The 27,272-nt window shown below is 43.2% G+C and overlaps 1 protein-coding gene across 3 annotated transcripts in view; it reads right to left on the reverse strand.

Moving 5' to 3' along the window:
• The window catches only part of STAB2 (stabilin 2), a 164,681-nt gene that overhangs the window by 121,858 nt on the left and 15,551 nt on the right, over window positions 1-27,272 (reverse strand). For all 3 annotated transcript variants that reach the window (XM_053895983.1, XM_053895982.1, XM_019446618.2), the window contains exons 4-6: window positions 12,958-13,043; window positions 11,535-11,604; window positions 3,465-3,560 (exon numbers count right to left, since the gene is read on the reverse strand). In XM_053895983.1, coding sequence (XP_053751958.1) covers window positions 3,465-3,560; window positions 11,535-11,604; window positions 12,958-13,043 — 252 coding nt within the window. The remainder of the gene's footprint in view (window positions 1-3,464; window positions 3,561-11,534; window positions 11,605-12,957; window positions 13,044-27,272) is intronic.

Raw genomic sequence — 27,272 nt, forward strand, 5'->3', positions numbered from 1 at the left:
TTCAACCCCTTTGCATCCAGGTGGGGTCATGTGACTACTTTCCATTGATGGAATATTGACAGGAATTTGTATGTGTCATCTTGGATTTCATAAGCAGGGACTTTTCCATCCTGTCTTCTTCTTTCTATGGCTCAAAGCAGAGCACTCTGAGGTGCTATAGAATGGCAGAGGCACAAAATAGAAAAATCTGGAACTGTAATCGCCATGTAGCGGGAAGCTGGTGTCAGATTCCCACACTGGACCGTACATGAGTAAGCCAGAAGTTCCCTAAATTCTCAGGTCATAGTGTTTAGTATCTTAACTTTCTTCATGTCCCACAAGAAATACCTACCAGGTCCATTTATTAAGTTGTTAGAACCAAGGAGTTCAGTAAGTGTGTCATGAGACCTTAGTAGCCGTTTGAAAAAGTAATGTGGTTAATATAAAGAGAAAGATTTTTACTTCATTTTTAAATAACCACATTTACTTGTAAATGGAATATGTGAGCTTTTTTTAAAAAAAAACATGCTTATTTATTTATTTTGAGAGACAGAGAGCACATGCATGCATGGTTCACATCCCATGAACTGTGAGATCATGACCTGAGCCGAAATCAAGAGTTAGATGCTCAACCGACTGAGCCACCCAGGTGCCCCTGGAATGTGTGAGCTTTTTGGACACTGCCCAACTTCTTAAACCTTGGAATCAGATTGGAAACCATCATGCTTATTCCATTAGAAAGGATTTTTGCATGATACCTGCTTTTTATCTTAGCAAGCACTGAAAACACAGCTTTATAAAGATATGACATTGTTGAAAGGGATGTAGTGCTACCTAATGTTGAAATTGTGAACTAACTCAAGCTAGCATTTGTACAGTATTCTGCAGACGCATCACTGTCTCCCTCAAAAGTTTAAAATATCCCAGGGGCACCTGGGTGGCTTGTTGCTTAAGCATTCAACTTCAGTTCAGGTCATGATCTCACAGTTTGTGAGTTCGAGCCCCGCACTGGGCTCTGTGCTGACAACTCAGAGCCTGGAGCCTACTTTGGATTCTGTGTCTCCCTCTCTCTCTCTCTGCCCCTTTCCTGCTTGTGCTCTTGCTCTCTCTCAAAAGTAAGTATGTAAACTTAAAAAAAAAAATTAAAATATCCCCATAACACCCTTGTGAGTTTGATGTGGTACCTTGGGGTGCCTTGGTACAGTTTTGAAACCTTTGTGTTAGGCCAGTGAATTCTTGTGTTTGTTTCTTACAGCAGCTGGCATTATCCTGACTGGTATAGGATATACCACAGTTCACTCAACCATTTTCTACTGATGAATCTTCCAGTCGTTTCCAGACAACACTGTTCTGGATTTCTTTGTACATATATTTTTACCTACTGGTGCTTGTGTCTCTCTTTTTCCAGGTAAATCCCTAGAATTGGGGCCAGAGCAGCAAACTATAAGCATATTTTAAAATTTAATGGATAAATTTCCCTCAGGTTGCATCAATTCATCTCTCTGTTGACAGTACTGTGATTTTCCTCATACCCACAAGTGGGTATTATCTATCTTTGCAATCTACGTAACATAGTGAGCAAAAAACTAAAACCAAAGCCAAACCTCCAAATCTCTGAAATACCACTTCATTATGGTTTTAAATGAACCTGTGATTCATTTGCATTTCTGCTTGGGGGTAAGCACTTTTTCTATACCTGTTGGCTGGTTTTTATTTCTTCTCCTGTGAAGTTGCTGCTCTTTGGCAAATGGCCTATGGACTTTATGTTATTAGAAAAACTTTTCTGCTCTGTGGGTTGCAAATATTTTGTGCCAGTCTATTGTTTACCTTTTGATTTGGCAGAATTATTTTGTCATTTGGAGGCAAATATGTCTATGTTCTTCATGAAGCTGGCTTCTGGACTATGTCTGCTATCTTATTAAAAAAAATCTTTGCTCATGAGTCCACTGGGCAATGACAGGAGTAGCCTTAGAAGTAGGCTGACTGAGGTCTACAAAAGGGGTTATCCTATTCATTCGAGTTTCATTCTGCTGTTGATTTGAACGGGTCATTTGAGCGTCTGCCCCCTCCAGAGGCTGTGTTTTATTCATCCTCCTTACTGTTAGTAGTGCCTCAGTGATTTTCAATAAAATGAGTAGGAATTCGTTGAATTGGAATCTTGTCCAATCCTTTCATTTTATAGATCAGAAGAGTAAAATCCAGAGGATAAGTGAGGCTAGTGTCACAGGAAGAATGTCCAATTTCATAATGGATAAGCTCCAAATTCACCCTTCATTACCTGCTCTTTGATAAGATTCCGAACATTTCTCCTTTACAGTGATATGTTAAGTTTGGCCAGTAGGGGGTGCTTGAGGGCCATTGTAGGAGAAGGCTCCTCTTGTTGCTTCCTTTGTGCAGTGTTGTGTTTCTGCTTTGATTGCTTGCTGCTGTTGCATAGTCTGTCAGTGGTGCAAACGTGTGAGGACATTCAGTGATGCTCTGCCCCAGCCATGCACTCAGAGTATACACTCTATTGGTGGCCCTGCATCCTCAACCTGGACCCAGTGACCACCTTCTTGCAGCTTTTCCACACACGGACATTGCACACTCCAAGTCTGGCACCCACCACACCCCAACTCCCTCTGTGTGCTTGCCCACCAGGCTTGGCTCATCAGTGTCCCGGAGGGTTGTTTTTCGTGTGCCTAATGACCGTGGTTCCATGCCGGCTTGGGCAAACCAGAAAACTTCTTCTCTACCCAGTGGGCTGCCACCATACCTTCTCCAAAAAGATTTGAACTCAGCCTTGGGGATGGCCACCCTTTCCAAGTTTGCCTTCTCTGTTATGCTCGGCCGCCCTAGGGTTCACTTTGCGTTTTTGTGGCCACTCTCCTGTCATAGCTTGCTAATTCTTTATATTATACTTCCCTTGTTTCGATCACCCTGTGGTTTCTACCTCTTGCTTGGGCCCAGTGTGATAGAGCATTTAAAGAATTTCAAATGATCTGAGTTCCAGCTCTTCGATTTACTAGTTTTGTAACCTCTAGTGAATCACTTAACCTTAGCGGGTCTCCGTTTCCTATGAATGTGTTCTGTCCTTGACACCTGCAACTGAGAACACACCTTACCTCCCTTACTGGGTGGCCGACTTATTACAATGACCTTGGCTGGTTTTCCAACCCTCTCTATTCTATCCTTTGCACTGTCACCAGCTTGACCTTCCTAAAGCATAGCTATGTCAGTACATTGCTCCCAAATCTTCCATGAGTGCCACTCTTCTAGACTATCTCTTCCCTCGCCTCCCCTTCCCACTCCTCCCTTCCCCCTCCCATCCTCTCTTTTTCTTTTTTTCCCTGTCTTTTTAATTTTTGGTGTCCTCCCAGGAAAACATTTGATGGCACCTTGCCCATGTAGAGCCCCAGGATGCGACTATGTGAATACAAAGTTGAAGCACATGTGTCTGTGCCTATCTGACCCAGGATAGCGTCAAGGAAAGCAGCAGTACTTACCCTTGTCGCAGCTGGGGCCAGTGTACCCGGAGTAGCACTCGCAGCTTCCGTCACCGTCCACCCCACCATTGCATACGCCGTGCACACAGCTGCACACTGCAGACAGAACATGGGGGTTGTTCGTTACTCAATGTAGACCTCTTCCAAAGATTCTGGAGGAGTAATGCTTTGAGAGAGTTTTTATCGAGAATCTGCACGATGAGAGGGGAAGAACCATAAATTTGGGGTCCTGGAGACCCTGGTTTAGATCTTGGCTTCATTTTCCTTTTATTACCTTCAATTTATTTACATATAACATGAGGGCAGTAATCCCTTCCTCATGCAATTTCTGCAGCTGGATGAGATAATGTGTTGGTGCACTGGAATGCACTGGAGTGCTTTTCTCCACTTTTAAACTAGTTACTTCATCTTTGTACACCTCAAGAAGAGAATTAACTTGTTGTTTGGTATGCGTCTGTCATATTTAACACAGAGAAGCTACCACTGGCTCAATCATTGCTGGTGGTGGGGATCTTCTCTCTACTAGAGTAAATCCTCCTTCCTGAATGATGGGGGAAATTCAAGCATAAAAAAGAAATTTGAAAGGGCAGAGAATAACTATGCCATGATTTCTAGCTTGAAATAGCAGGCTTTTTGGCTCACTGACAGATCGTTTCAGAAATGACAAATGAGGGGCATTTGAAATAAATAGTCAATTCCTTAGCACTCAGTTTGCAGCTCATTTGTAGCAAGATTTATTACCTGGCTGGGTTGCCAGCATCCTAGGCCCAGACCTCTGTGCAACATACTGTATTGGTTTCCTTTTGCTGCTGGAACAAATTACCTCACAACTTAATTCTGACTTAAAACCACACAAATTTATTATCTTAATTTAATTAATTAATTAATTCTTAATTCACTTTTGCCACGTAACCTAACACATTTACAAGTTCCAGGGATCCGGATCCGGACTTCTTTGGGGGGGCCATACTTCTGCCTACTACACATGTATTCAGTGTCAGCCAATTTCATACTAATTCAAGTGAAACATAATTAAGAAGACCCACTTGCTTAAAAACCTAACCAAATACTGGAAAAGCAAGGATGAATAAAGTATTCCAAACATCTAATAAAAAAATCCTTTGAATTCTTGTGTCCACCTCAATCTCTGCTTTTTGTATCCATCAGAACTGTTCTCCTTCAGGTGTTTATCATGTTTTGCCTGGACTGCTGCAGTAGCATTTTACCTGGCCTTGCTCTCCAAGCTCTCACCTCTCCGTTCCACCCATTTCATATGATCAGTAATGGCATCAGGTGATCTTCCCCCCAAATATCTCAGTGACTCCCAACTGATAAGCAAATGAAATCTAAATCCCTCTCTTTGGCGAACAAGGCTCTGTCCAATCTAATTCCAACAACTTTACTTTTCACTTTCCATTGCTTCCTTTTATACATCTTAGGTTCTAAGCACATGGGGACGACTCATTAGTTTATCTTCCTTCCCTTATAACACATATTGAACACCTCTCTTGTCCAGGGTGCTGTGCTTGGGATTAATGACCCAGAGATAAAAAGGGTAAAGTCCATGCCCTCCAAGTCTAACGGCAGAGGAAGGCAGCCCATCCCAACACAGCCTGACACACACTAGGACAGGATAGATCAATGACAATGGGAGGAAGAGATGGGTGGGCTGGCCTAGGAGAGACACGCCTCCTGCATCTCACACCTCCATGACTTGGCCTCCAACGTGCTCTCTTTTTCATGCCAACGGAAATCCCCGAGTGGCTCTGCTGCTTCTGTCACGACTGCTGACCCTTGCTGCTGACTTTGTTTCACCAATGGTGGTAGTAGGCTCTCAGGCATAGACAGTCTGGTGTGATAGTGGACCAGGTTTAAAGTTGGTAGTTACAGTAGGGTGTGGTAGGGGACAAGGTACAAAGAAGGTGCTATTGGAGCCCAGAGAAGCAGATTCTGCATTGGGACCACTGAGTGGCACCACGGAGGTGGGGGCTTTGGTTGGCCTTGAAGGGTGAGCAGCTCCCCGACTCACGGTGACCAGGAGAGGCGGCTATCGGGTTATTTTTATTGTTGCCCATTGTCATTGTTCATTTCTCTGTCCGGATGTGATTTCGCAGTGGCTTAGTTTCTGTGTCTTGTTCCAGCATGGATATAGCAAGTCATCGATGGTGATATTCCGTGAAATTGTCTGTGCTCAGTGGGGCAGCACCACAGCCTAGCTGGGAGCAAAAAGGCTGACCGCCAACAGCTGTCAGGGCTGCTTTTTCTTTCTCAGTGTGTGCATTTTTTTTCTTCTATTAGACGGGAATCCCTTGGAAGCCCTCACCCCCTCTCTGTATTTACCTACAACATTTTTTGTGGGTGCTTTATAACCATACTAATAACTGTACAACTAGATTATCAACAAAGACAACATCCTGCAGGACCAGGATTCAGGTGAGGAGGGGAGACAGGATATAGGGAGAGAAGGGGGAGGCAGGGCAGAAGGTGGGGAGAATGAGACAGGGTAGCTCAAGTGCAGAGCTGGATCCTGCCTTTCTTTGGTATTTTGATGTTTTATTCAATAATTTTATTTTATTTTTAAAGTTTATTTATTTATGTCGACAGAGATAGAGCATGAGCAGGAAAGGGGCAGAGAGAGGGACAGAGAATCCCAAGCAGGCTCCACACTGGCAGTGCAGAGCCCGACATGGGCCTCAAACCCACGAACTGTGAGATCATGACCTGAGCCAAAACCAAGAGTTAGACATTTAACCAACTGAGCCACCCTGGTGCCCCTTGATTACTGAGTTTTTGATGCCTATTTAAATTTGGCACCTGAGGCATGTCCCTCCCTCAGCTCACTGTAGAACGGGCCCTGCGCTTCCCTCTGTTGAGCACTTACTACCCATCAGGCATTTTGCCACTTGCTTTACAAGCATTATCTCATCTGATGCCAGCCGTACCCTGTGAGGTAGGGCTCATCAACTCTGAATTACGTATGAAAAATGGGAGACACCTAGCTCAACTATCCATTCAGATAATGTGAACTTTTGAATCGGATTTGGAATCGTCATCCTCACTTCAAAAACTGATTTGCCATCCTTTCTATTTTAACAGAGCACTTTGATGTTCACCTACGGCTGTAGCTGTTGGAAGAGGAGTTCCAGAGAGAAGTCAAATTGGTCACGGGGGTAACTGGGGTGTGGAGGGAGGTGTACTATGTCTCGGTAGAGAAGGCTCAATTCAATTACAAAATATCTACCCAGGGGCACCTGGGTGGCTCAGTCGGTTAAGCGTCCGACTCTTGATGTTGGCTCAGGTCATGATCTCACGGTTCGTGAATTTGAGCCCCACGTTGGGCTCTGTGCTGACAGCGTGGAGCTTGCCTGGGAGTCTCTCTGTCCCTCTCTCTCTGCCCCTCCCGACCTCTCTCTCAAAATAAATAAACATTTAAAAAAAAGTCATCTCTTTCATTTAAAAAACAAAACAAAACAAAACAAAACAAAACAAATCTACCCAGCTCCTACCTAGAGGCAGTCACCGTAGGAGTTACTGGATATATGAATATGAGTAGTTCACAATACCTAAACTCAAGGACTCACAGTGCAGTGGGGAAGTCGGACTAAGAGGTTCAAGGTCTTGAGTGTCATGTAGCCAGTGGAAGAGGGCGAGGAGGCAGAAGGCGGAGTTGAATGTAACTCAGCCCAGGCTCCCAACTTAGATGCTAACTGCTAAAGCTGTCCTTGTCACTAAGCTTCCCTCTGGGCTACATGCTGTGAGCTTTTCCCTGTGTCCTGTCTTCTGGTATAGACTCTGTACTGGATTAACTGACCAGGCAAGGACAGCCTTGGGGAATGTCTGATACACATTGCAGGGTCACCAGCCATTGCCAAGAAAGTGTCCCTGGGAAGGAGAAGTGAGTGGTGGAGGGATTCTGATATGTCTTTTAAAGAGTCCTTGGAATTTTTTGAACTGGTGTCAGCAAATCTTTAGAGACATGAAAAAACTTGGGGTGTGTGACTTTAAAGGTGTCAAAGTTCTGGCCATTTGGGTCAGAGGGACTGTGCCTGAAGCCCTCAGTGCTATGCCACTTGGCAGAGTTAGCTGCTAGCTCTCCTGTGTTCCTGTAGCATCCTGTTACAGATCACAATTGTCACCTGCATTTCCAGCTCCTTGGCGAATCTGTCTCCTCTTTAGAATATCATTGTCAGGGGTCTAATGCATGGTAGATCTCACCAGGGGCAGAACAGTGCCGTGTTTGGGCACCCAGGCTCTGGAGTCAGCTACTTGGAGCCAAATTCTGCTTCTGTCCCTGAAATAGCTGCTTGACCTTGAGAAACCTGCTTCTTTCTCCATAAAATGAGGAACCCAGCTCGCACAGTTGTGGGAATCCAGAGAGACCATCGCAGGTCAAACTTTGCACACTGTCTGGTGCATAGCAGGTGCTCCACAAATTCTAGCTGCTGCTATGAACGTGACACAGCTGTGGGAATGATCTGAGGGTTATGTTGGAGAAAGTGGACTTTGCAATCTGCCCTAACCAGGAGAGAGGCACAGAGCAGCCTAGGGCATTGGCAGCAGGGATAAAAATCCTCGGCTGATGTGACTCTAAATCATTTCTAAACTAATCAACAGCAGGATAGGAGAGGGTTCTGGCAGCAGGTTAAAGTCAGTGTTAAAAATAAACTGTGGCTAATAGAGCTGTCCTACTTACAGACAGAGCTGCCACCGCTATGGAACCAGTGCCTCACTGGATGAAACAACACTGGCACCCAGTGGAGGCCCAGCTGAGAAAGTTTGTAAGTTGCTCTTGTCCTGGTTAATGGAAAAGGACCAGCCATCACTGAGCCATCCACCCATCCATCCATCCATCCATCCGTCCGTCCGTCCATCCATGGCTTGCTTATCGTTGGACTGATTTTGTCCTCACTGCCTATGTGCTTCCATTGAGTGAGTGTTTGTGACCTGCTGCTTAAGGCTTTGCTACACTGTCAGTCCCACAGGCAGGTGTTATTATTCCTGTTTTATAGATGAAGAAGGTTTTGGGAGGTTAAATAGCTTGCCCTGAGTCACACAGCAGCTTGGGGTGGTTTCAAACTCATGACAGTCTGATTTCAAAGCCTGATCTCTTAACCATTATGTTCTGGAGCTGCACCATACAATATGGTGGAGACTAGCCACGTGTGGCATATGCGGCTATCTAAATTTATTTATTTTTCTTTATATAATATGTATGTGTGTTATATATATAATGCACATATGTATACATATTTAAATATTTATTTATTTTGAGAAGGAGGGGGAGAGGGGCAGAGAGACAGGGAGACAGAGGATGTGAAGTGGGCTCTGGGCTGGCAGCGGCAAGCCTGATTCAGGCTTGCTCACAAATTAGGAGATCATGACCTGAGCTAAAGTCTGATGCTCAACCAACTGAGTCCCCCAGGCAGCCCATAGCTATTCAAATCTCAATTAAATGACATGAACTAAGATTTAAAACTCAGTTCTTTGTTGCACTAGCTGTATTTCAGGTGCTCAGTGGCCACGTGTGTCCGACGCCTGCTTGGATGGTGCAGATTCAGGACATTCCATCATCTCCAAAGTTCTATTGATTGGAACCTAGAGCTTGGACTTTTTTTCCCTGAACGTCAGGTTAGGTTCCTGATCCACCTCCCTTTGTTTCTCCTGCTCATTTGCCCTCCCTCCCTCCACGGCACAAACAGGTGTGAAGGCAGGACGCTTTCTTTAGAAGTGTTTAGAATTTCCTTGTATCAGCAACCAGCACCAACTCTTGGAGGCACCATGGACTCATCTTCTTTCCAGATTTTCACCCCCAAACCGTACTTGGCTTTCTTGGTTAAGTAAACAGTGTTGGATGCTATTTTTTTTTCTTTCCATTTCAATATTTATTTAAAATATGTGATTCAGATCCTAGTATTATGGTAAGGAAGGGCCAATTTGGGAGACACTTCCCTTAATATAATATATAATGTTAAAAACACACTGAATACCAACGTCTGTTTTAAATTCGTTTTTGCCAACACTTTATGAAATAATCTATGGAGTGGTCAGTGAACAAAAACATAAGATTGGGGGCCACTAGGAAATAATAGGTATTAATAATTGCTAACATATATTGTGCACTGATTATCTCACTAAATCCTCATAACAACACTGAAGGAGACAGTATTGTTTCTATTTTTACAGATGAAGACAAAGACAGAGAATGTGCTTAGGAAACTTAAAGTTCTCACAATTAGAAGCCCTAGGCTGAAGCCAGTCTGAGTGTAAAGCCAAGGCTCTAATTATCTCTACATGCTGCCTCTCAAAATCAAGTTTGTGGGTCAGGACAATGTGGTTGGAGTGAATTAGATCATTCATTCATTCATTCATTCACTCGTTTATACACTCCTTCAATTACTCATCAGGCAGCACTGTGGGAGGTACTGGAGATAAAGACAAGTCTTGCCTTCAAGGAACCATGGATTAGAAGGAGACAATACCTCTGCTGCTTCAGGTCAAAGTTATTACACAGTGCAAATGTATGGGGATGAGATGTCTATGTATGTGCATAGGTTTTCTTGCAAAAAATATTTGAATCAAAGCCGTGCCTACTAAATTTGACTTTTCCATAAAGGCCAGAACCAAGGTGGTGTTGGAGAAAGGCTACATGACATATCCTTTTTGGGAGGCTCTGAATCCGGCAGACATGCTCCCTTCCATGCCCACGTTCTCTAAGCCTTACTAATTCTGTGCATTGCGGCCAACTTCCAGTAAGGCCTGTGAGCCCTTCCGAGGAAGGCTGCTCTGCCCAAATGCCCATTGGGGGTTGTTTTTTTTGTTTGTTTGTTTGTTTTGTTTTGTTTTGTTTTTCGAGACAGCAAGTGGAGGAGGACAGAGAGAGAGAGAGGGAGAGAGAGAATCCCAAGCAGGCTCTGTGCTGAGCTTGGAACCTGACTTGAGGCTCGATCTCACAACCCTGAGATCACGACCTGAGCTGAAATCAAGAGTCAGACGTGTAACCGACTGAGCCACCCAGGTGCCCCATGCTGGAATCAGTTTGTTATCTTGTCTTTCCTGGCTTCTAGAGGCTGCCCACGTTGCTTGGCTTATGGCCCCCTTTCATGTTCAAAGCCAGCAAACGCTGGTGGAGTTTTTCTCACTTCTCATCATGCTGACACTATACTTTCTGTGTTCTTCCTCCACATTTAAGGACCTTTGTGTACAGTGGGTCCGCCCGGAAAATCCAGGAAAATCTCTCTATTTCTGCAAACCTAAGTCCCCTTGTCATGTAAGGTAACACATTCCTTGGTCCAAGGGATTAGATATGGACACTTTGCGGAAGCCATCAGTCTGCCTACCATGCTGCGGTTCCTGCTCCCCTCTGGTGGGATGACTCTCAGATGACTATTCTACACTGACGCCCCTGTTCCCCAGGGCATTAATCTCTAAGCATCCACACTTGTCTGGCTTGATGGGACACACCCTTTGTTTCCCCCATGCCATTTTCTTAGTGTTTCTGGGGTCACCTGACAAATCTGCTACCTTGTCTCAGAGTCCACTTCCGGGGGGTGGGGACCAAGAGAGTGGACAAGCCAGTGTCAGTTATGTTTGTTTGTTTGTTTAATCTGAAAGATGGAGCCCACAATCCTCGATCACCTCAGGTATTTGAGAATTCCCCAAAAGGAAGGGACAGAGTGTGGTGAGGCCCATTGTGGAAGAAGAGGCTCCTGGGGAGAAGGTCTGTGCTGAGACCAGGACCCAGAAAGACCTCCAGGGCAAGCAACAGGTGGATGTTGGATCCTGGAACCTGGAGAGAGGAAACCGTATGTTGCCAAGTTTGCCAGAAGGCATCTCTGGCGAGGGGTCCCCGAAAACCACAGGAAACACTGTCTCTCTTTTCAAAGACTGCATTTTTGTCCACTCTTGGTGTTGCCTGTGTAGACTTAGTTCTGCATAACTGTTTGATGCTTCCCCCCAGTCCTCCCTAAGAATAGCCTCTCTGAGGCCACCTGACATATCCTTCAGCTGCATAAGCCATGTTTGACCATCAGCCTTTACAAATGCATTTGATTACACAAAAATCAGACATACCTGCTGAGCAGCTGGGTCCAAATACATTGTCATCCATGCAGGTTTCACAGGCCGCTCCCCCAAACCCGTCCTGCGGAACACCCAGGCAGATGGCGTGAGACCCAAGTGATCTATGTCCCGGGAAGCCCTGGATCTCTCACTGATGCTCTGGTCAACATCTGTTTCTCGACTGTATCTTCCATCTGTGCTTTCCTGAAGCTCCTTCTTCCTATTTCTGCCTTTATTCTTTGCTGGTTTTATGTTATAACGTGAAGACTAATCCCTGCATCACTTTTCACTAAGAGTCTGGAGAGCTTCCGAAGGGAACTGCTTTGTTAGCCCAGAGATACAACCAGAGGGTAAGTGCTAACAGCCTCATCGTTAATTTCACTCAAGAGTGAAATGAAAACTCTCTCAGTTTTGCATTTCTTTTCTTGTCTTTTTTTGGTTTATTTATTTATTTTTGACAGAGACAGAGAGAGAGAGAGAGAGAGAGCATGTGCATGAGTGGGAAAGAGGCAGAGAGGGAGGAAGAGAATCTCAAGCAGGCTCTGTGCTGAGAGGGCAGAGCCTGATACGGGGCTTGAACTCACAAACTGTGAGATCATGACCTGAGATGAAATCAAGAGTCAGGCACTTTACCGCTTTACAGACTGAGCCACTTAGGCGCCCCAAGTTTTGCATTTCTGAAGACAGTTGAGGTCCATCCCTTTCGGAGGAATTTCTTTGTATTTAAATTATCTAAGGCTTGCAGTTCACAGCATGTCACTTTCATGGGACAACAAAAGACTTTCTTCTCTTAGACCCAGTGACCACAGAGTAGTTTGCCAATAGTGGTGATTATTGTTTTTTTTTTATTTTTTTTAATGTTTATTTTATTTTTTAGAGAGAGAGAGAGACATAACCAGCAGGGGAGGGGCAGAGAGAGAGAGAGAGAGACATACACACACACACACACACACACACACACACAGAATCTGAAGCAGGCTCCAGGCTCTGAGCTGTCAGCACAGAGCTGGATGCAGATCTCAAACCCATGAACCGTGAGATCATGACCTGAGCCAAAGTCAGACGGTTAACCAACTGAGCCACCCACCCAGGCGCCCCAATAGTGGTGATTATTAACAGGAACAAAGACAGTAATTTATACAGCTCTGTAGAGGCCCACAAAATATTTTCACATAGATGATCTCACTTCACTTTTTCAACAGATGTAATTACATAGGTGTGTTTTTCAAACCCATTTTATAGATGGATGCACTTAAGGCCGAGCAGTGAACTGACTCTCTCAAAGGTCTCCAGCCCCTAAGAGGTCATTTTATTGCTGATAGTATACTCTTTTCATGAACCTTGCTATTTCTTAGAGACCCCACTTGTTGTACAGGTGTTCAAGGAGGGACCACGGGAAAGGAGAAGGGGGAGGAGACCACGTCTCTGACCTTACCTGGCAGGAGCAGCTTCCGTTTCCTTCCATGCCTTCCGCACAACTGCCCCTGCCATTGCAGGGGGACTGGGCGCCTCCTGGGCACTCTAGGGAATGAAAGGTCTCAGATTCACTTGTTTGTGACTGCAAGAAGCATTCTGCATGGAAGCAGTAAGCACTTACTGTGTGCCAGGTCCTGTGCTAGTGGCCAGAGATAAGGAATAATTAAAACTCCTGTTGGCATCATCCAGTCTCACACAAAGGAGTATGAATCACAATATAGTCAGGTGCTGTGATAGAAGGCATTGGACTATCTACTATTTCTTGAGCATTTGCTATCCTTTAGGCTTTTTAATTTTTGTACTTTATAATTTTCTTTTTTTAATGTTTATTTATTTTTGAGAGAGAGAGAGAGAGACAGTGCAAGCAGGGAAGGGGCAGAGAGGGAGACACAGAATCTGAAGCAGGCTCAGGGCTCTGAGCTGTCAGCAACAGAGCTCGATGTGGGGCTCGAAACCATGAACCGTGAGATCATGACCTGAGATGAAGTCAGACGCTTAACCGACTGAGCCACCCAGGTGCCCCAATACTTTATAATTTTTTAATTAAATTATTCCCACTGAAACCTTCAGGTGGTGCTCTTGGTGCTGACTAGCAGATGAAGAGACTGAAGTTCAGAGAGGCCATGAACCTTGCCCCAGGTTTCACACTTTATAAGTTGCAAAGCTGGGACTTTAGTTCAGCCCTCAGCAGGACTCTAAAGCCAGGCCTCTTACTCAGTGCTCTACACAGGGCACTGAGGGAGCCCAGAGATGAGAGCTATCGATCCTGCCTTGAGAAGTCTGGGAGACGTCCTTGAGGAGGAATCATTCAAGCTGGGGTTTTGAAGGTTTAGTAGGAGTTGGCCGTGCTTAAATGACCTTCTGAAGGGCATTTCAGAAACAGAAAACAGCAAGTACCAAGCTTCAGGGTTGTAAAAGGGCACAACCTGTTCTGGGAATAATATAAAGTTTATTGGGGCTGGAACTTGGTAGTTGGGGTTTGGGAGAAGTGGTGGTTGATGAGGGTTAATAGGAGGTTGGTGCCAATTAAGGAAATTCTTCGTATGGCAAAAGAATTTTGATTTCACTCACAAGCTAATTCCAAACAAGCATGGATTTTGCACTTTTGGGCTATACTAGACCTGAATTGGAGCTTTTCTAGACATTAGAGGATTTCAGTCATTGACTAATCATTCAGGGAATACCTACTATGTGCCAAGCATTATATTACATGTTGGTGGGGAGGGACATTTAGCTAGAAAGTCAGATATTGCAATGCCCAAAATCAAATAGAGGATTTAAAGTAATGGGAAGTGACAGAAGGTACTGCTGTAATGAGGTAGAAAAGCTTGCTTTCTTTCTTTCTTTCTTTCTTTCTTTCTTTCATATTTTTAAGTTTGAGAGAGAGAGAGAGAGAGAGAGCGCTCAAGTGGGATAGGGGCAGAGAGAGAGGGGAGAGAGAATCCCAAGCAGGCTCCACTCTGTCAGCATGGATCCTGATGTGGGGGTCAAACTCACAAACCGTGAGATCATGACCTGAGCCGAAACCGAGAGACGAACGTTTACCTGACTGAGCCACCAGGCGCCCCTCTTTTTCTTTTTATACTTGCCATTGTTCTGCACCTTGAGTGCTGAGTCAGCATGGATTTCACGTCTGTTTGGGTGAGTCTGACCATTAAAATAAGTGGTCTGGACCAGCCAACACCGAGCAGAAATCATGCAATGGTCATGAAATGTGTTTGTGTGAATGAGGCAGAATCAAATATTATCCCAAATTAAAGTTGGCAGGACAAATGCTTTCCACAAAATAGCAAATGACATGGGGTTCTAGATAATAATAAAGGATGCATGTATTTACTGGTCAAAGTAATCCCCTGAGGTTAAGTCCTATCTTTTGCCCTGTTTTCTAGATCAAGAAACTGAGGCACAGGGTAGTAGAGTGGCTTGCCTAGAGTTACCCAGCTGGTAAGGAAGGGATAATGAGGGACTCACCCCTCCTGCACCTGAAGTGTCCACTTTCCAGCCCTCCCTCCTCTCCAACCCCGACTGACAAAGCCCACAACCTCGCTCTGCCATGTATCTTCCAAGAAATCAGCATCCATAGAAAATGAAAAACGGTTCTTGGAAAGAGACTTTTATCTACTGAGAGAAACAGTTCTCCCGAAGAGACCCCGATGGCTCATTTGAATCACTAGGTTAGTTCTTTAAAGGAACATTTATAGGGGTGCCTGGGTGGCTCATTCGGTGAAGTGTCGGACTCTTGATTTCAGCTCCAGTCATGATCTCACAGTTAATGGGTTTGAGCCCCGCATCGGGCTCCATGCTGACAGTGCGGAGCCTGCTTGGGATTCTATCTCCCTCTCTCTGCCCCTCCCCCACCCTCTATCTCTCTAGTTTATTTATTTACTTAAAAAAAATTTTTTTAACGTTTATTTATTTTTGAGACAGAGAGAGACAAAGCATGAACAGGGGAGGGTCAGAGAGAGGGAGACACAGAATCTGAAACAGGTTCCAGGCTCTGAGCTGTCAGCACAGAGCCCGACGCAGGGCTCGAACTCACAGACCTCGAGATCATGACCTGAGCCGAAGTCGGCCGCTCAACCGACTGAGCCACCCAGGCGCCCCCCTCTCTCTCTCTCTCTCTAAATAAATAAACTTAAAACCTAAAAGAGCAGTGGTACTTGTAGGTACAGGGAGATGAGAGAGTGTAGTTTCACACCTGTGGCTGGTGTTCTCTCTGGCTCCCCTGTCTCTTTCCTGCATGCAGAATACTGGTAACCTACAGAGTCTAGCTTATACATTTTGCGTCTGTGGTCTTCCTTCCCACTACAGGGTCAGAGCCAGGCTTCAAACTCTGGCAGGTGCCCCAGAGTCTACTGCACTTGTACCATCCGTCACTATCCTGTGTACTCATCAAGCACTGCTGTGTACCAGCGTCACAGCACAGAGAACAGAAATGTTCATGGAGTGAGCAAAAGAGAACACACGGACATGTAGCGAATATTTATAAATTACCTTGAAAACGAATATGTTGGTTTGGGCTGCTTTCACCAGCTGGGGCACCGGCTACACGAGATTCAATAGTGTCATGAAAAAGCCTGGACACTGCGGTCAAAACCTCCTGGGTTTGAGCCCCAGTACGACTCTTTGCTAGCTGTACCCTTTTGGGAAAGTCAATGCATGGCTCTGAGATTCCGTTCAAGTGTCTTCCTGGCAGGTTGCAGTAGGGATGGAAATATTAGGTGCTCAATAAATGGTGGTTATTATTTAGGATGCTCCCCATCCTCTCCAGTTTCTGTTCGTTCAGATTAGCACTATGACAGGTAACAATACTCAGGGACTAAATCACTGGGTACCCATTTGAATCAGGACTCGGTCCCTTATTTCCATGGTCCTACCAGTCTGGTGGGGAGAGAGTCAGGGATTAACAGACCATCAGGTAAACACTGGTTTACAAACTGGGATAAGGCTAATGCGGGGCGGGGGAGGGGGGAAAATTTCCTCAATCCACCTACTGGCAGTCACCAAAAAAACCTAACCCTCAAAGGCCCAGCTGACTTAGATTTGGTCTCAATAGGGGGCAACATTATTAAAGAAGAGCCTTGTTAAAGATTGTGTCTTTATCCTAAAAAGAGCGGTGGGGGTTGGGGATGAAGAGGAAGGCTGAAGGCCTAACCAAGCAGGTGCCAGGCATACACTTCGAAGTTCATCTGAAACCCACTTGCGTTCACGATGCCGAGCAAGGGGTGCTGGGAGAGCGTCTCCATAGATTGTTGACCATCAAATAACTCTTCTAACGTTTCCTTTCGATATTAGGCCCTTCTGGGGCTGAGGTAGTGTTTTGGGAACCGGGCGCATCTCTGGGCAGGACCAGGAAGATTCTGGACCAGTTCTGCCAGTCTCCCTCTTGTGGCCCCTGTGCCTCTCCCTATGGCTAGGCGTGCAAGGTGCTGAGTGACCCGTAGCTTGCCCTCTGGGCCAGCTTGGAAGCACACAGGGTATCCTCAGCCCTGGGACTCAGTACTCGGTGCTGCCTTGCAAACATGCTCTCTCTCCAAGGCATTTTTAATCTGCGGGCAATGACGACAGAATCCCAGTCTCCCGCGCTCGCATTCTGCTCGTTAGCTTCCTCCCTGCAATGAGCCACCTCCTCTCCCATCTCCCGTTCTTTCTGTCCCTCCCACGACCCAGGCATGCCCTTCCCTCCTCACCTTGCCTGTACCTTTCCCCCCATTCAAACACACTCTCTGGGACCCTCCTCTGAGGCAGATACGACTCTTCCATCCTCTGGGTGTCCCTTCTGCTCGGCCCTTGCCTTGTGATAATATATAGAGCAGTGGGGCACCTGCATGGCTCAGTTGGTTAAGGTCTGACTCTTGATTTTGGCTCAGGTCATGATCCCACAGTTCGTGAGATCAAGCCTGTGCTGACAGTGGGGAGCCTGCTTGGGATCCTCTTTCTCCCTTTCTCTCTGTTCCTTTCCCATTCTCTCTCACTGTCTCTCTCAAGATAAATAAGTAAACATTAAAAAAACATAGAGCAGAAAACAGGGCAGAGCCATTTTCTGAGAATATAACTACAGGCCAAAGGCTGATGCCAGAGTAGGCTGCTTCTCTCATCTCAGTTCCCAAGACTGTGATGCTGTGCCCAAGAAGTCTGGGCTTCCTTTTTCTTTAGGAGACAGTTAGCAAGCCATTCTTTTCACTTATTAAATTTTTTAAAAAATTTATTTTGAGAAAGAATGTGAGCAGGAGAGGGGCAGAGAGAGAGGGGGATAGAGAATCCCAAGCAGGCTTTGCAAGGTGAGCCCACAGAACCTCACAGGGCACTGGAACCCATGAAACTGTGAGATTGTGACCTGAGCAGAAGAGTCAAGACACTTAACCGACTGAGCCACCCAGACGCCCCAGCCTTTCTTTTTAAAAATTTAAGCAGGTGTTCCTCTGAGAGTGATTCACTGGACCCGCTGTTTCTAATCACCTGGGGGATGGGGGGGTCGTTGTTATAAAGGCAGCTTCCCGAGGCCCTCCTCTCTGGCTAGAGTCACTATGAACGTATACCTCTCAGATGTACCCTGTGGGAGCGTAATTTCCCAGCGAGCAACCATCCTGTTCATGAGGCCACACCTCCCGCCACTGCTTCTGGTCCATGCCTGTGCATGGCAGCGGTACCAGGACAGGTCCATTCCTGAAAAACGGAGGACTCCTCTGTTGGGTGACTTTGGCTGGAGTGCTCCCCATCAGGTTTACCAAATGTTCTTGGAACTACACATGGTCTAAGACTTTTCCAATCTAACCTCTCTTGGTTCCCTCTCTTATTCAAAAGGGTCAGATCTGCATCTTTTTATCTATTTGAGAAGGTGAATTTGAAGTTAAAATCCTTCCTACAAAGAAAACTCCATGCCAGGTGGCTTCACTGGTGGATGCTACTTCGCATTTAAGGAAGAAATCATACAAATTATACAAAAACCCTTCTAAGAAAAAGAAGAAGGGAGAATATTTCCCAGCTCCATATATACACAGAATATTCTTAGTTTGATTCCCAAGCCTGACAAATACATCATAAGAAAAGTACAGACTGACATCTCTAATGAACATAGACACACAAGTTATTTAAAAAATCTAAGGCAAAAATTAAAAAATTCTAAAACTTGTAGCCAACTGAATCCAACGATGTACAAAACAGATAATACATCACAAGTGCAATAAAATAAGAAAAAGATATAAAGTGCATAAATATTGGAAAGGAAGAAATACAATTGTCTCCATTCTTAGACAACGTGTCTACAGAGGAAATTCAAAAGAATCCCCCCAAAGTTATTAGACCTAATACATGAATTTAATAAGTTCTCAGGATACAGGATCAATACACAAAAATCAATTGTATTTCTATAAACTAGTCGGAAACAGGTGGAAATTGAAATAAGAATATACCGTTAAAAATAGTACCAAAAACCAAGAAGAACTTACGTATGAACATAATAAAAATTGTGCAAAATCTGCAAGCTAATATCAATAAGAAACTAACAAATAACAAAATAAATGGATAAAATTGATGAATTGATAAAACACTAACAAAATAAAAGAAGTCTTAAGTAAATGGAGAAATACAGTGTGGTTATAGTTTAAAAGATTCAATACTTTAAAAAGTCCCTTCTCTGTAAACTGACCTATAGATTCAATGTAATTCCAGTTAAAATTCTAGCAGGGCTTTTTGGTAGATAGTCACAAAATGATTCTAAATTTTACCTGGAAAAACAAAGAAGCTAGAATGACCAAGACGATTTTGAAAATGACCAAGTTGGAAGACTTATACTACCTGATTTCATTACTTAGTGTGATGATATGGTAATCTTGATGGCGTGGTATGGCAAAGGGATGTACACGCAGATCACCGGAACAGAATAGAGAGTCCAGAAATAGACCCATACAGAGATGGTCAGCTTTTTCTACAATAGTCCAAAGGCAATCCGATGAGGAGAGGACAGTTTTTTCAAGAAACAATGCTGGAATTATTAGGTATTTATATGTAAGAAACCGAACCTTGATCTGTACCTCAAATCATATACAAAGATGAACTTGCATGGATGATACACCTAAACATAATTCCTAAAATTATAAAGCTTCCAGAAGAAAAGATGAAAGAAAATATTTGTGATATTAGGTTAGGCAAGGATTTCTAAATATGATACAAAAGACACTATCTATAAAAGAAAAATTGATATATTTGACCTCACCAAAATTAAGAACATTTGCTCATCAAAACTTAGTGTTAGGAGAGAAAAAAGACAAGCTACAGACTGCAAAGAAATATTTACAAATCACGTATTACATGAAGGATTTGTATCTCAGACATTTAAGGAACTCTCAATAATCAAGAAAGCAAACAACTTGAAAGATAGATGAGTAGCAAATACGCATATGATAAATATGAAATACACAGATTAAAATATGAAATGCCGCTTCACACAATGGCAAAAGCTTTTCAAAAATCTGATTCTATCCACTGCTAGCAAGGACGCTAAAAAATGGAAGTCTCACACGTTGGTAGGAATGACAAAATGATACACACACATTGGAAAACAGCCGGGCGGTTTCTTACCAAGTGAAACATGCATTGATCGTACAACCAGGACTCCCACTTCTGGGTATTTTGCCAGGTGAAATGGAAACTTAGGTTATTATAAAAACCTGTGCGAGCATGCGCACAATGGCGGCTTTATTCTTAGTTGCACCAGACTGGAAACAAACCCAAATGTCTCCCAGCTGGTGAATGGATTGACTGGCTGCAGCCAGGTCACGACAGCCTATGAAGCATTAGAAAAGAATGAACTACGGACACGGACAGCAACACAGACAAACCTTGATGCATTATGCTAAGTGAAAGAAGCCAGACTCAAAAGGCACACACTGTATCATTCCAATTGTATGACATGAAGGTAAAATTACAGGCACAGGAAACAAATTAGTATTTGCCAGGACTTGGGGGATGAGGGGTAGGGGGACTTGATAGCAAAGGGAATTTGGGGGGAATTGAATAGCTTCTCTAGGTTAATTGTGGTGGTTTTATACAAACTAGGTCTGTCAGAATTCCTATAACTGCATACTGAAAAGGGTGGGTTTTACTGTATGAAATTTATAAATTAAGAATAAAAGAGGGGAGGAGCCAAGGTGGTGGAAGAACATGGAAGATTTTGTGTATCTCGCGTCCATGAAATACAGCCAGACCAACACTAAACCATCCTACACACCTAGAAAACTGATTGGAGGATTAACACAACAATCTGCACAACCTGAACCACAGAATTCAGCAGGTATGTGGCGCGGAGAGGTGAACTTGGGGAGCAAGAAGCCGTGGAAGAGAGGTGCTTTTGCAGGTGGAGACGGGAGGGAGAATACGGGAAAGGTACCCCTCCCCAAAAGCATCTGGAGAGAAAGTGGAAAATGGGAAACAGCCGCAGGGACTAAACTAAAAAGGGAGAAAGGAGAGGGTTCAAATTCCATTAAGACTGTGAACAAGGGGAGCGCGAAGGCTGCAACTCCGCAGCTCCATACCTGGCGGTGCTCTGGTGGGAAGGGCGAATCCCCAGGAGCAGAGTGGGGTCTGGGAGGTTCTCGGGCCACTTGGGGAAAAGCGGTTCCACTGCTGGAAGGACATTTGGTAGAGATTGTTGAAGCCACCTGGTGCCAGCAGACCCCAGAGAACGGCCACATTCGCTGGTGCCGGAACAAGGTCGTTAAGGGTGAAGCCTGGTGTTGTGATTTAACATAATCCCTGAAAAGCTGCTGCTACATTATCTCGCGAAATTTTTCTGGGGTGGGCTGGCACCTGGCCGCAGTCTCGGGGCACCGGCAGCAGCAGGGTCCGGCAAGCATTCCTGGGTGCAGCCGACATTCGGCCATTGCTCATTCAGCCATTGCTCGGTGAGACCCTCTCGCAGAGGGGCGGACCGGTCAAAGCCGCAGTCCTTCGGAAGTAAGGGGCCGGGGAAAACAGCCGCATCTGAGACAAAACTCGGGAGAGAGGTACTGCCTGGGACTTGGTCACGGACAGTGAAGGAGTGGGAAGTGGACAAAAGCTGAAGACAGAGGACGGGTGCGTGATTGCTGATCGGGGAGAACAGACTGGGTGGCTGGGTGGCGCCATTTTTCACTACTCCCGCCCATGCTCCTAGGCACCTCCGAGCGCCGCAATAATCCACCCCAGTGTGCTAGCAGCGCCATCTACTGGAGAACGGAGCTGTTACACTTAGCCCTGCCCAATAGGGCCAACCTCCTTCTTCAAGAATATAAGTCTCACTGCCTACTTAGTTTATGAACTATAAAGAGCTACATAGTCTGACTTCAAGGGGAAAACGAAGTAATTTCAGTCCTATCTCAATTTGTTAGCAAGTCCATCTATTCAATTTTCTTTCTTTCTTTTTCTCTTTTACACTACTTTTCTTGAGTACAGAAAGAAAAAATTCATTTTTATTTTCAATTTTTATTAAAAATATTTGTCTTTAATTTTTTTCCCATATCTTTTGTTTGTGTAAATTTTTTCAAATTCTATTTTATTTCCATCATTTATTTTAGTCTACGTCAGCGTATTTACTTTTTCAAATTTTCAAACGATTTCCTTTTTTCTCTTTTTTGTTTCTTTTTCTTGAATACAGAAAGAGAAAAAATTAATTTTTATTTTTAATTTTTATTAAAAATATTTTTCTTTAATTTTTTCTACTATATTCTTTACCTTTGTATAATTTTTTTCAAATTCTATTTTACTCCCATCATCTCATTTTAGTCTACTTCAGTGCATTCACTTTTTCAAATTCTCAAATGATTTCCTTTTTTTTTTCTTTCCCCCTTTTTTTCTCTAATCTGTCAAACCACTTTCAACACCCAGACCTAAACACACCTAGGATCTAGCATCATCTGTTCTATTTGTGTGTGTGTGTGTGTTTAAATTTTTTAATTTCAATTTTCCTACCTAATTAATTCCTTTTCTCCCTTCAAAATGACAAAACAATGTAATTTACCCCTCAAAAAAAGAGCATGAAGAAATGACAGCCAGGGATTTAACCAACACAGATACAAGCAAGATGTCTGAACCAGAATTTAGAATCACGATAATAAGAATACTAGATGGAGTCGAAAATAGATTACAATCCCTTCCTGCAGAGATAAAAGAGGTAAAAAATAGCCAGAATGAAATTAAAAATGCTACAACTGAGATGCAATCACAGATGGATGCAGCGGCAGCAAGGATGAAGGAGGCAGAACAGAGAATCAGCAAATATAGAGGACAAACTTATAGATAATAATGAGGCAGAAAAAAGAGGGGGATTAAGGCAAAAGAGCACAATTTAAGAAATTAGAGAAATCAGTGATTCATTAAAAAGGAACAATATCAGAATCATAGGAGTCCCAGAGGAGGAAGAGAGAGAAATAGGGGTAGAAGTGTTATGTGAGCAAATCATAGTGGAAAACTTTCCTAACCTGGGGAAAGACACAGACATCAAAATCCAGGAAGCACAGAGGACCCCCATTAGACTCAACAAAAACTGACCACCAACAAGGCATATCATAGTCAAATTCACAAAATACTCAGGCAAGGAGAGAATCATGAAAGCATCAAGAGAAAAAAAGTCCCTAACCTACAAGGGAAGACAGATCAGGTTTGCAGCAGACCTATCCACAGAAACTTGGCAGGACGGAAAGGAGTGGCGGGATATATTCAGGGTGCTGAATCAGAAAAATATGCAGCCAAGAATTCTTTATCCATCAAGGCTGTCATTCAAAATAGAAGGAGAGATAAAAAGTTTCCCAGACAAACACAAATTAAAGGAGTTTGTGACCACTAATCCAGCCCTGCAAGAAATTTTAAGGGGGACTCTCTGAGGGAAGAAAAGATGAATATATACATACATCACACACACACACACACACACACACACACACACGTATAAATACCAAAAGTAACAAAGATTAGAAAGAACCAGAGAACACCATCAGTAACTCCAACTTTACAAGCATCATAATGGCAATAGATTCATATCTTTCAGTACTCACTCTAAACGTCAATGGAGTCAATGCTCCAATCAAATGACATAGGGTAACAGAATGGATAAGAAAACAAGATCCATCTATCAGCTGTTTACAAGAGACCCACTTTAAACCTAAAGACATCTTCAGATTGAAAATAAGGGGATGGAGAACCATCTATCATGCTAATGGTCAACAAAAGAAAGCCGGAGTAGCCATACTTATATCAGACAACCTAGACTTTAAAATAGACTGTATCAAGAGATGCAAAAGGGCATTATATCATAATCAAGGGGTCTATCCACCAAGAAGACCTAACAATTTTAAACATTTATGTGCCAAATAGGGGAGCACCCAAATATATAAATCAATTAATCACAAACATAAATAAACTCATTGATAGTAATACCATAATAGTAGGAGACTTCAACACCCCACCCACAGCAAAGGACAGATCATCTAATCAAAAATGAACAAGGAAACAATGGCTTTTAATGACACACTGGACCAGGTGGACTTAACAGATATATTCAGAACTTTTCATCCTAAAGCATCAGAATATACATTCTTCTCCAGTGCACATGGAATGTTCTCCAGAATAGACCATATACTGGGACACAAATCAGCCCTAAGTAAGTACAAAAAGATCGCGATCATACCGTGCATATTTTCAGACCACAACGCTATGAAACTGTAAATCAACTACAAGAAAAAAATTGGAAAAATAACAAATACTTGGAGACTGAAGAACATCCTACTAAAGAATGGATGGGCCAATCAAGAAGTTAAAGAGGAAATTAAAAAGTATATGGAAGCCAATGAAAATGATAACACCACAACCCAAAACCTCTGGGACACAGCAAAGGTGGTCATAAGAGGAAAGTATATAGCAATCCAGGCCTTCCTAAAGAAGAAAGAAAGGTCTCAGATACACAACCTAACCTTATGCCTTAAGGAGCTGGAAAAAGAACAGCAAATAAAACCTAAAACCAGCAGAAGACAGGAAATAATGAAGATTAGAGCAGAAATTAATGATATAGAAAACAATAACAACAACAACAAAAAAAACAGTAGAACAGATCAATGAAACCAGAAGCTGGTTCTTTGAAAGAATTAACAAAATTGATAAACCACTAGCCAGTTTGATCAAGAAGAAAAAGGAAAGGACCCAAATGAGTAAAATCAAGAATAAGAGAGGAGAAATCACAACCAACACAGCAGAAATAAAAACAACAATAAGAGAATATTATGAGCAATTAGTTGCCAATAAAATGAGCAATCTGGAAGAAATGGACAAATTCCTAGAAATATATACACTACCAAAACTGAAACAGGAAGAAATAGAAAATTTGAACAGATCCATAACCAGTAAGGAAATCAAATTAGTAATCAAAAATCTCCCAAAAAACAAGAGTCCAGGGCCAGATGGCTTTCCAGGGGAATTCTACCACACATTTAAGGAAGAGTTAACACCTATTTCTCGAAGCTGTTCCAAAAAAATAGAAATGGAAGGAAAACTTCCAAACTCTTTCTATGAAGCCAGCCTTACTCTGATTCCAAAACCAGACAGAGACCCCACTAAAAAGGAGAACTATAGACCAATTTCCATGATGAACATGGATGCAAAAATCCTCAACAAGATATTAGCCGACCAGATCCAACAATACATTAAAAAAATTATTCACCACGACCAAGTGGGATTTATACCTGGGATGCAGGGCTGGTTCAGTATCCACAAAACAATTCACGTGATTCATCACATCAGTAAAAGAAATGACAAGAACCATATGATCCTTTCAATAGATGCAGAAAAAGCATTTGACAAAATACAGCATCCTTTCTTGATAAAAACCCTCAAGAAAGTAGGGATAGAAGGCACATACCTCGAGATCATAAAAGCCATATATGAATGACCCAACGCTAATATCATCCTCAGTGGGGAAAAACTGAGAGCTTTCCCCCTAAGGTCAGGAACAAGACAGGGATGTCCACTCTCGCCACTGTTATTCAACATAGTATTGGAAGTCTTAGCGTCTGCAATCAGACAACACAAAGAAATAAAAGGCATCCAAATCGGCCAGCAGGAGGTCAAACTTTCGTGATGACATGGTACTCTATATGGCACTCTATATGGACTCTTTCGTGATGACATGGTACTCTATATGGCAAACCCAAGAGATTCCACCAAAAAAACTGCTAGAATTGATTCAGGAATTCAGCAAAGCTGCAGTATATAAAATCAACGCACAGAAATCAGTTGCATTTAGAAATCCTATACACCAACAATGAAGCAACAGAAAGAGAAATTGAGGAATCGATCCCATTTACAGTTGCACCCAAACCCATTAAAAACCTAGGAATAAATCTAACCAAAGAGGTGAAAAATCTATACACTGAAAACTATAGAAAGCTGATGAAAGAAATTGAAGAAGACACACACACACACACACACACACACACACACACACACACACAAAATGGAAAAAGATTCCATGCTCCTGGATAGGAAGAACAAATATTGTTAAAAATGTCAATCCTACCCAAAGCAATCTACATATTCAATGCAATCCCTATCAAAATAATGCCAGCATTCTTCACAGAGCTAGAACAAATAATCTTAAAATGTGTATGGAGCCAGAAAAGACCCCAAATAGCCAAAGCAATCTTGATAAAGAAAACCAAAGCAGGAGGCATCACAATCACAGACCTCAAACTATACTACAAAGCTGTAATCATCAAGACAGTATGGTACTGGCACAAGAATAGACACTCAGATCAATGGAACAGAATAGAGAACCCAGAAATGGACCCACAAATGTATGGGCAACTAATCTTTGACAAAGCAGGAAAGAATATCCAACAGAATAAAGACAGTCTCTTCAGCAAGTGGTGCTGGGAAAACTGGACAGCGACATGCAAAAGAATGAACCTGGACCACTTTCTTACACCAGACACAAAAATAAACTCAAAATGGATGAAAGACCTAAATGTTAGACAGGAAACCATCAAAATCCTCAAGGAGAAAACAAGAAAAACCTCTTTGATCTTGGCCACTGCAACTTCTTACCCAACACATGTCCAGAGGCAAGGGAAACAAAAGCAAAACTGAACTACTGGGACCTCATCAAAATAAAAAGCTTCTGCACAGTGAAGGAAACAATCAGCAAAACTAAAAGGCAACCGACAGAATGGGAGAAGATATTTGCAAATGACATATCAGATAAAGGGTTAGTATCCAAAATCTATAAAGAACTTATCAAAATCAACACCCAGAAAACAAATAATCCAGTGAAGAAGTGGGCAAAAGACATGAATAGACACTTCTCCAAAGAAGACATCCAGATGGCCAACCGACACGTGAAAAAATGCTCAACATCACCCATCATCAGGGAAATACAGATCAAAAGCACAATGAGATACCACCTCACATCTGTCAGAATGGCTAACATTACAAACTCAGGGAACAATAGATGTTCGCGAGGATGTGGAGAAAGAGGATCTCTTTTGCATTGTTGGTGGGAATGCAGGCTGGTGCAGCCACTCTGGAAAACAGTATGAAGGTTCCTCAAAAAACTAAAAATAGAACTACCCTACGACCCAGCAATTGCACTACTAGGCATTTATCCAAGGGATACAGGTGTGCTGTTTTGAAGGGACACATGCACCCCCACGTTTATAGCAGCACTATCAAAAATAGCCAAAGTATGGAAAGAGCCCAAATGTCCATCTATGGATGAATGGATAAAAAACATGTGGTATATATATACAATGG

The sequence above is a fragment of the Panthera pardus genome, unplaced genomic scaffold, assembly GCF_024362965.1.
Source record: "Panthera pardus isolate Hobbes unplaced genomic scaffold, ASM2436296v1 HiC_scaffold_6, whole genome shotgun sequence".
NCBI lineage: Eukaryota > Metazoa > Chordata > Mammalia > Carnivora > Felidae > Panthera > Panthera pardus.